This window comes from Bombyx mandarina, chromosome 22 (genome assembly GCF_030267445.1).
Source record: "Bombyx mandarina strain Sakado chromosome 22, ASM3026744v2".
In the NCBI taxonomy this organism is placed as follows: domain Eukaryota; kingdom Metazoa; phylum Arthropoda; class Insecta; order Lepidoptera; family Bombycidae; genus Bombyx; species Bombyx mandarina.
In genome coordinates this window covers 10448535-10463707 of record NC_143228.1, presented here as the reverse complement: position 1 = coordinate 10463707, position 15173 = coordinate 10448535, and the positions used below count along the sequence as shown (strand labels likewise).

Sequence of the window (15173 nt, the reverse complement as noted above, 5' to 3'; positions counted from 1 at the left end):
AATCATTTCATTACAATTTATTCTATTGTTAATGAATTAATAATAAACAGATATATCTTTCGATCAAAAAAAATGGGTTCCTTATTTCAAGATAATTAAATAGATTTTTTTATCATAATAATATACTTTTGGTTTTGCAAGCTAATACACGCTGTATTTTATCGAGTCAAGGTATATATAAAAAATTGGTCTTGGGTTGGAGTGGCCTTTTGTCTGAACATGATAAGAAAAAAACATCTGAAAAACCTAATATTCGTCGTTAAGAAGATTGAGAGACTAAAAAAAAGGGACATAACTTTTTTATTTACTGCTTACATTAGGGTGCACGACCCCATCGTCTATCTGGTGTTAAGTTATTACCGGAGCCCATAGACATCAACAACATAAATGCCGGTACCCACTTTGAGATATAAGTTCTAATAGCGCATTACTGCTTCACGGCAGAAATAGGTAGGATGGTGATAACTACCCGTGTGGACTCTCAAGATGCCCTACCAGTACAAAACTAATGATTATTTCATGATTTCATTGAGATTAATGTTTCAAATTAATCAATTTCATTTCACTCCATATATTTTAAATCCTCATAAAAAATTATATAAAAGATTAGGCTGTATGGTATGATACCTTTGTTTTTCCAGTTGGAAAATTACATGGAAATACTGTAAGGTATTCCAAGCATCTAAAATAAATAAACACGAGATTTAATCGTAAAAATGGGTCTAATTACGTTCTACGTCCCGCGAAACTGGGTCAGAACCAGCGTGGGTCGAGGATAGCCGGCCTTCCATCACTCGGATGTGTCTAGGTTAGTATATCTGATTAACAAGGCAGTGTATATTATTTAACCCATTAAAATCCCAATCGTATATTGTATTGATCTCACTTAAATAATTTATTCGTATGCTGATAGGGATGCTTTAATTGATGTTTCGTTGAGAAAACGCCATTAAGGTCGGTGTAAAACAGAGTTTAAAAAAATCAGGAAGGTTTACATATAACATTTTTCTCAATTTCGTAATAATTTCTCTTTTATGAAACATGATTTTGACACAGTGTACTTGCGAATAGGCGAGTTATAACAACAAAGTTTATTTAAAATCAAAATAGTCGAACAGAGATACATACAACCTACATCGGTTGTATGTATCGTTCGATTTCGCTTGAACTCTCAATTACTTTGAAGGTTCCTTTACTGTTTTAGTTAAATCAAACAGACAATGTTTGTGACTCGAAGGTGATGATAATATAAACGTCCTTACCTCCCGCATTAAAATTTTTTGGTTGCGGTGTGACAGCAGCTGCGCCGGAAGACCGTCGTGACCTGAAAACATATTATTACATTAGAAATATAAAAAAACAAAAAATAAACGGACATTCAAGTAGGATGTTTAATATACATTTCTGCTGAATAACGCAGATATTGCATTGTAGTCTCTATTGTACTATGGTCGCTCTTGAGCCGGAAGCGCAATTACCTCGCGGCAGAAATAGGCAATTGATACTAACCAGTATGGGCTTAAAAATACATTACTATTAGTGTTCAAATTAAGAACATAGGGAGAAGTAGAGGAAGCTTGGAAGGTTGAGGAATCGGCTATTACGTATGGGGAAATAAAGTTTAGTAGCTGTATTTTTTTAATATTAACCACGTCGGTTTTTTTATGATTGAAGGATTTTATGATGGTGGCCCTGAGGCCTGATCCAGTGGTAGATTCGGCATTGCTCTTTTTAGGGCATTTGTTAGCGAGCCTTCCCAGGCCCTGTGGGCTTGCCCATCACGGTTTAATCAGAATTACCTCTCGAAGCTGACAGATAATTAGGCAAAAAAAGCCAAAGTCACGTTTTTTGCTTCAAAAGGTGGGGCAGTCATGATATTTCAGTGCTTTTCAAGGCAGATGACCATCCGCCCCACTTGATGCTAAGAAGTGGTCGACGCTCACGGACGCTAGCCACGCTGCTACCCACCACTGTCTCAAGGTGGTTAACGACATTCACTTTGTGATGTCTATGGAATCCAGTTACCAGTTAGCAACATGTGAGCCGCGAAGTTCATCTATAATAATAAAATACTTGAATCAACTAGTTGACCTTCCAGATATTCGTATGAAAATCATTTTACATGAAACAAAAGTGGGTTTGTCAACGATAATATAGTTTAAATTATAACACTCGATACTCATAATAGGAACAAATCTGGCCCAGTATATACAAGAAATAAACGTTTTTTTTTAATTACCTGACTAAGCAATGACTGTTGCTAAAAAATTTGTTCTGAATCTATTCAAATTAACAATTACATGATAAGAAATACAAATATAAAAAAATATATTTGTATATTCACTTTATATTCGGGAGCAAAATGCTAACAATGGCACATACATATATTTCAGCTTGTAATATAATAATCAAATTGAATTTCAGACATTTGGAGTCGCGCTTATCAAATCAGCCAGGACGCTTGACGTGGATTCAAAGAAAATCCTCTTTAGATTTTAAGCTCGACCGTACATTATAATATTGGAAAGCATTCCATATTTCACAAGAAAATCTGAGGAGCATAATAACCTGTTACATACTTTGCGAAAAAGCTTTTTAGTGTAACAAGATTAAGTTCTGTTTACTCTTTTCATGTATACTTTCCAAGCTTTTGACGGAAAATGAGTGGGCACGGGTCGAAAGATCTATGTATTTATTTTAGTTTCTTTCTTTAAATGTTTAAAGATAAGGTGTATTTCTCGGAAAATGCCAATTGAAGACTTTAATTTTTTTTTATGGGAACGTTATTTTGGAAAGTGTTTATTCATTAAAGTAACGTTGTAATAAAAAAAACATAACGAAGACAAGAACGTCTAAAGCCGACTACGGTCGCCCGTAGGACAATATTTTATCACCGCATTTATAATGTGACCATATGGCGGCTGTAAAACTAATTTTACAGCCTGAAGACTATTATTAGAATTAATGTTTATTAGGCCAAAGTCATCTGTGGACCGTGAGTTATTATTAGGTTTGCAATTTCATTATGTCGACACGTGGTAGTTAATAATTCTGAGGTCGTATCGAAGCATAAAGATGACAGATGTTCGTCATGGTCTATTGTTATCGTAACATTCAAATACCAATCGTTTTTTTTTTCATTCACCATTTATTACGAACAGAATTTAAAAAAAAGCAATATGTTGATAGTCAAACTCTTCATATTCGACGACATACAAATGTGTACCAGAAATTAAAAGTACTTACCAAACAAAAACAACATCACTAAGGCTTTGAATACGATAAATAAATGTCTTTAATAAAGCTTCGAAGTGCTCGAAGCACTGCTCTTGCTAGGGCCAGTGCTAGCAACACTCAGGGCTTGAGCCCCGTGAGCTCACCTACACGTCAAGGAGAAGCTGAAATAGCCTCACAAGGCTATCAGCATAGGCAGGAAGAAAAAATAAACTTAACAAAGTAATCGACTCTGTCCGGGAACCGTTCCTGAATTCTACGGTAATTTCCTAGCTAGATAATTAGTGAGTAGACATATCGAACAATATTCAATTATCCTTAAACTTTTGGGAATGGGTCTAATTGGTAACACCGAGGTATTTGTGTTTTCAATAATATTGGCTTTAGAACGAACATATGTTTTGTTAAAGGTTCCTATAGTCTAGAAAAATATCTTCAGTTTTTCATTGTTTACAAAATGTTTAGTACATTCATTGTGTTTATCAACTGCGGCAAATGTAACGGATTAAGGTCTTTTAATAGCCAGTTTGTGAGTTTTCAGTGCGATGTCTGGGGTGAGTGCGATGAGTAGCGACTCAAATCTGCTGCGTTTCAAGAAAGCATAGCCGAATGGGATGTACGGATGGCTGATAGCTCTTTCAAATTCGTCAGGATTGATGGACGAGCATGGAATCGGCTGGGAGAGTGGGATTTGCTATGAAATGTCCAAGCGACTTGAAGGAATACGCTCGGCTTAAAAGGCAGGGTGGTTTGTTCAATTCTACAAAATTCCTCGAACTCTATGAAATAAGATGAGTGATGAGTCAGAATGGATTATACAATAGAATAGTTCAACGCGACATACTTTTTACTACCCTAACAGCAAAGTGCGTAAAGCTTATCGTACCTGTAATACAATTACAATAAAGTAGTTTGGAGGGACACCATTCGATCTTTCATTGGTACGGGTCAATGTAACCTCACATACTACGTTAAGTTGAAAAGCAAAAAAATCGTGTTGGAGTCAATGTCAGTGTGTTCTGCTGTTTATATTTTATCTGTATAATTTTGGATATATAAAATTTAAACTACTAGGTAGTTCAGGTAAGTAAATATATTTCTTTTTATATTAATAGGGAAAGCAAGATAAGCTAAAATACAAAAAATTCTGACATTGTAAAAACCACAATCGAGCTTAAAAAGGTTTGCTTTTAACAAGGCTAATGTAATGTTAAGCCCCAATGTCTCTCGTGACTTTAACAATGCTAATGTTTTGGTAACGAGCTGTCAACGTTGTCAATACTCAAAAATTTTTCCTTTCAGGAAAATAGTATAAATTTAAATTTGCCAGAACAGTGATATCTTATCGTTATTTTTTTATTATAATAGTAAACATAAAAATGATTGCACGCGATATCTACTGACAAGTGATGCAATGATTTATCAAGCCGGTCCATTCAAATTTTTATGGCGGCCATTAAAGTTTTCTTGTCTATTGATTTATTTCATGAGCCAAGGTAAATTTGTCAGAATATATATATATGCACATAGTTGTTTAGTAGCAATATTTTATCGTAACTGTTTTTAAAGACAGATAGGTTGACCTATATACGTAATAGTCAATTTAAATGATTTTATACGTATATTGATGTATTTTAATAGCGCAAAATAAATACACGAGATGAATACAGAAAAGTTTATATAATTGGTATTTTATTTAATATGTATGCTTACATTTTATAAGAATATTAATAGACAGGTTTAATTTATTGTATTTTTTTAAATATATTTTAAGCACATTATAAATGTTATGATACAGTATCTTTATGGTATAGATTTTTTCCATTAGGCAGGAATATGAATTATACATGAAGTAAAAAAAATTGAGGTGGAATTTAAGTAAGAGTACACGGCGACGATAGTCCTATTACAGAATGGACAGTAAATAATCCCTTTGCATGAAGAACTTGACCGAAGGCCGATGACCAACGGGTAGACTGTATAAAAGTAGATATATTGCACCACATACTCTGTGAGTGCGGTGCCCGAGAAGATATCGATAGATAAGATATCGATTGAAGCGCTTGTAGTGCTTAGGGGATGACATAACATATCCTCAAAGAATGATTTTTAGTCAAATACCTGCTTAGTCTGACTAGTATGTACAAAAAGTAACGAAAACATCAGAAGACTGGTCTCTTAATGTGGGATCGACTATTATCTTCTGACCTATCGTGACTATAAGATAATCTGTGAAGTTTATTCATAAGCACACATAAAGTAAATTTTCGTATATTTGTCCATTGTTATGAAACTTAGAACAATAGTTCTTGACGCTCTAGGAAAGGTTTCGTCGTAGTACCATCAACGTACGATAGGTGGCGCGAGAAGTTTCAGGTTATCGGTGTTTTTCATTTAATTAACAGTAGTCGTAACGTGGGCAGATAGGCAACGAGGTGGATTGATGACCTGATCAAAGAGGTTGGTAGGGACTGGATGCGAAAGACAAGAGACAAGAGATGAGGTGCATTCGAAGAGACCTACACTCAGCATTAAGTGGACACGGGTTGAAGAAGAGAAAAGAGAGAGAAAGAGAGTCACAGCGGAGCATTACTGGATTTACGATTGTATAATAATAATATCAAGTGCATGCTAGTTTGCTAACGTCGGTATGGATGAGAGAAAAATAAAAACAAATTGGTAAATCATCAATCATAGTACAACAACATGTTTATTATTTTATTTCACGTGTGTTATACGGCTACCCGCTCAATTTTTTGAGGCTTACTGAACTTGAGACATCAAAGGCTCAAGTGCTCGCCTGTTTGGGACGCAAGCGCGATACTTGTTCCTTTCAAGATGTCGACAACTTAAGATTTTCCCTTTGTTCACCTCACAATATTTGCAGGTTTTACATGCTGTTAAAGAAATTATAATAAATCTGCTGGCTTAAGTTTTAGAAAGTATTTAATAGCACGGGTATATACCTAATACATTTACATGGTGCCCGAATAATATACTGTGTGCTTAGTGCGAGTTTTTTAACGTTCTCGATAGCGTAAAAGTTAGCTCATATTTGAGTCGTCTATTATCAAAGGTGGCAATCTGTGCATTTGGACAAAAAAATTTTATTGATATGTCAATACAGATTGATTTGAATATAATCGTCTCCTTCAAAGAATACGGTTCAAAACCTGCATTAAATAAAGGTTAATACTTAACCTGTTATTTATCTAAGATGTCGTTCCGAAGAGTTTTGTGACTGCCAATGGAATACAAAGTCAATAATTCGTTTTTCTGATTTACCAATCATTGTCCAAAAGTCAGATTGCCGGCTTTGATAATAGTCGACTCATTTGTAAGGAATGGGATCGTTTGCCTACGTTTCCCGTTAGGGGCAATGTTCCAACTGCATACAAAATTGAGTTAACTTTTACGCTATCGAGAACGTTAAAAAACTCGCACAAAGCACACTCTACCTAATAATAGGTAAGTACTAGTAGTATAAAGTATTATCAGTTCGCAAGAATAGGTACCATCATTATAACATCTCTTCTTTAGAAAAATCTTTATACAATACAATTGTTGAACTTCGATCTCTGTCACGTCTTTGTGTACCGTAAACAAAAACCAAATCTCAAGTGAGGCGTAAGGTTGCGTTCTTATCTAAAGCAATCAGATACGCAATCGATCTTACTGTGGTTGCTCACGACTAGTCGTTTGTTAGACAGAATCATTAATTTTCATTTCGTCTATAGGCGATTTTCGCGGTTTATTATTTTAAATATAATAGAATATTATTATTCAAATATGAGTGTAACTAAAAAGTCTGATTGAAGGTAACGATATCAAACTATGTGGCTATGTACATATTACGTGTTCATTGTTGTTTTATCTTTCATAAAGTGTGTTCATCATTATTTTTTAAATTAATCAACCACGTTGTCACTATGGAATGCCTTAGATTCTGAGAAATTAAAATCACACGACATTCTCGGAGATAATGTTTTTGTTCTAAACGGAATAAACCGTAATGACAATGCCCGCTTTGCTTTCACCGCAACCAGTCTTTTTCGTGATTAATACACGACAGAGGAAGTTTCGATAGAATTGAAAATTAGTACGCGCTTAACGTCCAATCAAGAAAAACCAAATGAGATGTGGGCGTTGGGATTATTCGATATAAGAAACATTTCAATGTCTTGTTTCGATATCGAGTACTTTTAGAATTGGATTATTCATTCGATACTTATTCGAATAACAAAGCAAGCCTCAGATATCAAAGTAATGAGTACCTAACTGTCTTTGTTAATGATATTGCCCTGCCCTTCTATCCCTGCCTGCGAAACGTAACATTCATGATTTCATGTTTAATGTTAATTAATACCATTCCAATTGGAGATAATTCTAAAAACTAAAAACACAAATTTAGTAAATTCTAAATTAAATTAAAATTCAATTTACTTAGCAGAAGTATCGACATAAGTAGCTATCGATACTTTTGATAGGAATACTTCATATAGGTGGTATCTCATGACCATTCTCAACTCAACAAAGTAAGAATCGATATTTTGATGATATTCACATCTTCGTGAGTGATATTTGCAGCCGCCAGCACTCAATATGTTTATTAGTGAATATCACATGCTTTTTGTAAAAGGGTGGGTGGTTCCGGGCCGTTAGCCCGAGCGCATGATTCAATGATCGCGTGCTCGTTACAATTTTGTCATCGGCCACGAAAATAATGCGACGCTGTACTACGTCATAAACTACGTCGCGGTCACGCGGAGTCGTTAATATGTGGACGTGACTTGAGTCTGCTCAACTACAGACTGCATTGTTTATCGATTTTATATTAGCAACGAAATGATGACCTGCAGTACGTCTGATTTTTTTAAATAGATATTCATTTTACTCTATTTATAATTCGTTAGTTCTAAGGATGGAACTATTGAGTAGGTACCACATTGAATTCACTAGTATGATTTTTCTTATTACTTTATCCATAGGTAATATAATAACATATTTAACATTGTAGCATTTAATATGGTTATATGAATAGCCCACTTCAAGCCATACATGCTTGTGGAATTTTTACTTTACGTTCACCTTATCTTTTGTAATTTAGTGTTTTTTTCGTGGAAAGCGGAAAACGTGTACAGCTGGAGCTTTCCCATCATATCGAACATATCTATCTACGCGTCGAAAGCTTTTAATCGTACATACTCCGATAACTTTATTTATCAGTTAATTTATAGCTAGGGTACTAATATTAATAATTTCGCTGAATGAAAATGCTGGTAGTATACTAATATTTATTTCTATGTGTTAGAGTTATATATTTTTATATAATATATACAAAAATGTGTAAATACATTTTTTTAAATAATCATGTTCTATGAGAGTGACAAATGGCTTAGTGGGCTTTGGGGAAGGTACATTAGTAGATACATTGGACAAAAATACATGAAAATTATATTTTCAATGTGACGAAAGAGTAGGAAAAGTCAAGTAAAAGTCACTTAAAAGGAAATGTTAGCCAAACAATAATAATATATTCATGTACAAATTATGTAACTTGACAACAACGTGAGCAAACTCAGATACCGCATCCATTTTATTGATCGCAGCTGAACGTTGACCTTGGTATTGCGCATGCGCATAATATTGTAAACTATGACGAAAGCATTGACTGCGTAAGAGATACGGATATCGTGAACTGTTAGTTGATAAATGACACATTGTATTGGATGACATTTCAAGAATGCCACACATCTGCATTCTTGAGTAATAATTTTAAGGTATAATTTAATTGCCATTTCATTGATATTTACGAGGTAAGTATTGATGGTTGTTTTAATTTTAAAAGGTTAATTTGAAATTGCGGTAGTTGATAATTAACGACAATTTGTTGTCACGGCACAGTCGTAAAATAACGGCTGCGTCTGAATATTCAACATTCATGACGTAAAATTACTTATTTTTTAGTATATTGTTTACAACAATAACAACTGATTAAAGTTGGCCATTGCCAGTGCTCTCGAACAACGTATAGGTAGCCACTTCTTAGAGGTTATCATTGATGAGCATTCGTGAATACGCATTACAGAAACTGAAAACATATTCATATAATCGACCTAATCACTCAATCGTAAACTATCAATAGCATGCTTGCAGTATTTCGACGAGCGTATAATTTCAACATTCCACATCTTACGCATTTTTCGTTTGACTGCGCACGTGCACACATATACCTACATATCGAGTTTCGAGTTTCGAGAATTTTAACTAGCAAAAATCAGTGATATTAAGTCGATTATGCCTTAAGTTTTACAATTAGTATTTTTTTCCTAGCACTAAACACTAATATGCTAAGAGACGTGGAATTCTAATTTATGTATTAAGAAACAAAATATACAAAAAAGAAAACCACCCACACCATAAAATGTAGTCGAAATCAATTAAATATATTAAGGTACTGGTCAGATAGAATCAAAAGAAACAGCATTCAAATACAAAAAAAAATCATCACAATCGGTATAATTAGAAGTTCTAAGCTAACATACAAATAAAAAAAATGTCCAATTGATAACCTTTTCCTCTTTCGGTTTCGGAAGTCGGTTATCAAAAACTATGAGAAGCCAGGAGTGAATAGATGAACTTAGCTAAATGAAGTATACGTACATTGCTAAAGTGATAATCCTAAACTAAAGTGATAATTTTGACTTTGTTGTTAATAGTTCAGTTTTTTTTTCTTTTGTCTATCTATCAGCCAGTAGCCTCCAGAGGCTATTCTGGCTAAGCCTTGGCCGGTGGGCGAGCTCACGCGGTTCAGCCTGAAAGCTTTTGCTAAAATCTGCCCTAGCAGCAGAGCCTAAGAGCAATGCTTCGCTGAATCTACCACCGGATCTGAATCGCGACCCACTGAGAAGATCCGGCGTGAAATTCACTGGATTAACATAGTCCAGTAGTAGCAGGCTCTATTAAAAGACACAGGGCTGTTGTTTTTTCTGATAGCTCTATAAATTGAGGATCAGTCGAAGGCAACGTGAAATATGACCGTCATATAAAAAAAAAATATGTTTGTGTACCTTTTTTACAACCATTTTATTCTTTTACTTCCACTTTAATCGATTTAAAAAAAACAAGATACTTGATTACTAAGATACTTGTTTTTAGATTTGATTAAAAATCAAATATTTTAAACGAGGCTCATATTTGTTGTAAAATTATAACAGACTTACTTGGAAGCTGGCACGTTGGTGAGACACAAAAAGTTGTTGCGGACGCTACGCAGGCTCGCCAGGACTTGCGCGAAGGGTGTCACAATCAGGTCTTCTCCGTGACTGTAAATAAAGAACCAAGTTATTGCTTGCTATCGCGAGGTTCAAATATTAATTACATTAGACTAGAGCTAAGCGTTAATCACTACATAGTATAAAACAAAGTCGCTTTCTCTGTCCCTATATCCCTATGTATGCTTAAATCTTTAAAACTACGCAACGGATTTTGATGCGGTTTTTTTTAATAGATAGAGTTCTTGAAGAGAAAGGTTTATATGTATATTATCATCCATTAAATGGTGGAGAAATCAATAATAAATTACAGTTTCCGAAGCGAAGCGAGGGCGGGTCGCTAGTAACAAAATAAAAGTGAATATTGTTTTTAATGTTCCAATTCTATTAGCGAAACCCTTCTTTGAATAAATTGAGATTTCTTAGAATCGTATCAAATTCCTAATGGACCACTAATTTAACTTCTTAATGCTTCAAGTAAATAAACACCAGGTATTTTAAAGCAAATTAATAGAGGTCGTACAGGTTGTTTTTGATTGGTAAAGTTAATTTAATACGATCACTCCTACTGCGTCTAGACAATTAGATTTTGAAATTCATCAAAAACCACCCACGCTTTCAAATGCGCTTTAGACTGTTGAGGGGTTTTTGACATCGCATTTCGAAAATTGCTTTGAATTTGAAGAAAATGCCTTTGAATAACTAAAACAATCGACGAATAATATAAAAAAAAATTACTTTTAACATATTAATGTCGTAGTGCCTACAAATTCACACACATTACTAATAAATAAATTAAATTGTAAGTGTAAGTGGCAAGTAAAATGAAAGCGCTTACAAAACATAATTCCGACAAATGCTTACAATGAACCATCCTGTTAATACGCAAACATAGAAACTTTGATTATAATTTTAGTATTAATAGCGACCCGCCCTCGGTTCGCTTCGGAAACATTAAAACACACATGAAACCAAAAAATAAAATAAAAAATAAAATAAAATAAAAGTAGCCTATGTTCATCAGGGACAATGTCGGCTTTTAATGGAAAAATAATTTTTCAAATCGGTCCAGTAGTTTCGGAGCCTATTCGAAACAAACAAACAAACAAATCTTTCCTCTTTATAATATTAGTATAGAAGTATAGATTATTGGAAAGGGAGGAGTAAAATAACTTCAATTTTTTTTTTAAGATATAGGTAACTATTTACTGATTATAATAAGTTACTGAAGATACTGCTATATATACATTCAATGCATTGATAAACTCAAACAGACGTTCTATTGTCGATAAGTAGTTATAGAATAAAACAACAACATGATTTTTTCTACACATCTATCACTAATATTGAAACTCATGTAGTACTGTATGTATGGCATGTAGTACTGGTGGTAGGACCTCTTGTGAGTCCGCGCGGGTGGGTACCACCACCCTGCCTATTTGTGCCGTGAAGCAGTAATGCTTTTCGGTTTGAAGGGTGGGGCAGCCGTTGTAACATACTGAGACCTTAGAACTTATATCTCAAGGTGGATGGCGGCATTTACGTTGTAGATGTCTATGGGCTCCGCTGATCAAATGGGCTGTGAGCTAGTCTACCCATCTAAACAATAAAAAATATTATCATATGTAGATATGTACTTACAAATTAGTACCCAAGTGATGGAAATATAAATAAGGGAAGTCTTTGCCAAACACGTTAAATAATGTGCTAACATTTTTAATTGTATCTTACTTCGGAATCTAGATAGAGAGAAACCTGGTTTATTATGAAGAATTTTGTAAATATCAATATAATTCTAACAGACTCATGAACTTTCCCGAACAAAAAGCTGATGTCTTCAGGAAATTTACGCATTACAAGTAATAATACATTCACGCTTGATTCTTCTATTCAAATTGGTCGAATTTCCATGAACGATACTAGCGTAATCTCAAAGTTTTAAGCAGTACTAGTAACTCAACTTTAAATGACCAGTTCGTTTGATAAGTTTATATTGTGTTAAACCTCTAGAGGTACGACCCTATTAATGTTTCACGTTTGTTTGTTATTCAGTGACGCGTGATAGGACAAACAAATGTAATGTCATTGTTTTGAACTTTTCTCGATACACTAGTCGTCTTTTGTTCAATCAACTCTGATTCGATTCGGAGTTACAGCTTAGCTGTTTATAGAGATTCGCTTCATAATATTTTTCAGATTTGAAAAGATGTTTATTTCTTCAATCGTCTTATTCAGGCAATTATCACTTTCACGAAAAACTGAGACCATGCCGCGTTCCTAGTTTCCTGCATACCTCCGAATCTCCGAAATACGACTGCACTAGTATTCTGACATTTGAAGTTAGAAAATTTTTATACAATCTGGTTTTTGTTTTCACTAATAAAACGCTCCTGTATACCGTTTCGCGAATCATATCTTTTATTGTTTTTTTATATTTTGGTGCTGTTGCTATGAGATTTTTATTTTGCGACACGCTCCACAGAAATGTGTTTTCTTTATGAAAAAAGAAAAACAAATTAAACATCGCGATCGTTTTATACAATCAAATGATTCTAAGCACAGAACCGTGTCTCGTTTAGTCAACTTCCTACTTCAGTATTCCAGTTAAGGGATTTTTATGTAAATGAAATTTGTTTCAGTCCTTTGTTCGGTATATTTTAATTTTCTCATGCATTAATGCGATGGACAATAATTTCAGTAAATATTCCATTAGTAGGTATAACTTATATTGCAATCGTGAATGTATTCGTAAATCGTTCAACATATATTTCTTATTTAAAAATATACATTCTGTAGATTAAAATTGAAAAATGAAGTGCGCAAAATGATATTTTGTGTACCGTAAAAGATAATAATGGTTGTATTGTGGTAATATTCAAATTTTACTGCAAGCACTACCTTTCTTGTGGGATATATTCAATATTTATTCATGAGAGTTAAATATGTATGAGGAGATGCCTCTCGAGAATATTAGGACGTTGACTAGACTTGTATTGTTTTTACTCAACTGTTCTGTAATACGATATAGGAATTTTAGGGTGACTAATTCAACGCCTGTTTATTTATTTCCTATGGAAATTTATATAAATATTAATAAATTCGAACCAGACTATTTTTTTTAAATACAAATATTTCAACGTTTAACATCTTTTAAATGAACAACTGCAGAATTTCAATAACTAGTGGTCCCGCAGTAGTCGAAATTCGACTATAATTAATTGGAATTGTAAGTTTGTACACTATTACGATTGTATTTCATACTTCTATAATCACAAATTTCGCCAAGACTACACTATACAAAATATTAATAAAGACAAACAATATTTAATCTATTCCCAATTTGACAACAGACGTCAAGAACAAAAGTTTGCAATACTTAAATAGTATGCATGCGTGTGTGCGTCTATATGATATGTAGTGTGTGTAATGTTTTCTTTGTTGATTTAATGTATCTTTAAGGCATTATTTGAAAAAAATATTAGCATTGTGCACTTCTTCTCGATATTCTCTATAAGTGTGGAAAATTTCATACTCCTTCGTCCGCGCAATTTTCGTAAAAAGGGATATAAAGTTTTTGCTTCACGTATTAATATAGAGATACCTTATGCTCTTTATTCCTTTTAATACAACTTAATAAAAATGAACTAGATGGCGTTGCAAGCAATATTAATTATATTTTGTCAACGGACGATAATAAACTAGGCAAGTTTTAATAATACAGATGGCGTTAACCATAGATTTCTACAATTTTACTGCACTATCCGTGAACTATTTTGCAGCCATTGGTACTTATTTGAATATTTTTTTTGGAACGAAGTTCCTTACGGCAGGCTTGGAGGAGACAGGGATTTTGCTGCGCGACCGTACTGAAAAACATGTGATAGTAAAAACCGTAAGAAAAAGTCCGTGGAATAAGGCCTTGTTTTCCGCACAGCGATATTTCACCGCTCGATTGTTTTCTCGTAATTCTTTTTTTTTTTTATATGGGACTTCGTTCCTATCCGGTGTCCTACGACATCACACATCTTTTTTTTATCGAAATTTTTTAAGGTGAAATTGTAGTTACTGGTAAAACCGTCCATTAAGATACATTTGACCATCTATACTAATATTATAAAGAGGAAAGATTTGTTTGTTTGTTTGTTTCGAATAGGCTCCGAAACTACTGGACCGATTTGAAAAATTCTTTTTCCATTAGAAGCCGACATTGTCCCTGATGAACATAGGCTACTTTTTTTAAAAAAAAAAAATATTTTATTTTTTTGGTTTCATGTGTGTTTTAATGTTTCCGAAGCGAAGCGAGGGCGGGTCGCTAGTCCAATATATAGTGGTTGCCGGAGTTTATAGACAACGTTAATGCTGTCACAGATCTCATTGTCATTAGAAGTTATCATTAGATGAATGTTCGTTAGCGGGGCAAATAATTTTTTTTTTTAAATAATTTCCATTTCAAAGCCAAATCACACGTCATCGGTTCGATAGCGAACGTATTCTTTTTGGCGGCCCGATAACAGATGGATGAGGTGTTGCTAGATTTATCTTAATTGCGGGTCACCCATTAATTCTCGATACGATCAGCATAAGGTCATCTATAAAGAATCAATAATTTTGAATTTTCATAAACAAATTTCAATTATATTTTTTTCCGATGCGACTATTTATAAG

General features: G+C 33.9%; 1 protein-coding gene across 6 annotated transcripts in view; it reads right to left on the bottom strand.

The window, feature by feature from the left end:
* Positions 1 to 15173, bottom strand: part of dnc (phosphodiesterase dunce) — a 438509-nt gene that overhangs the window by 29346 nt on the left and 393990 nt on the right. For all 6 annotated transcript variants that reach the window (XM_089737124.1, XM_089737125.1, XM_089737126.1 and 3 more), the window contains 2 exons: positions 10458 to 10559; positions 1263 to 1324 (listed from right to left, as the gene is read on the bottom strand). In XM_089737124.1, coding sequence (XP_089593250.1) covers positions 1263 to 1324; positions 10458 to 10559 — 164 coding nt within the window. The remainder of the gene's footprint in view (positions 1 to 1262; positions 1325 to 10457; positions 10560 to 15173) is intronic.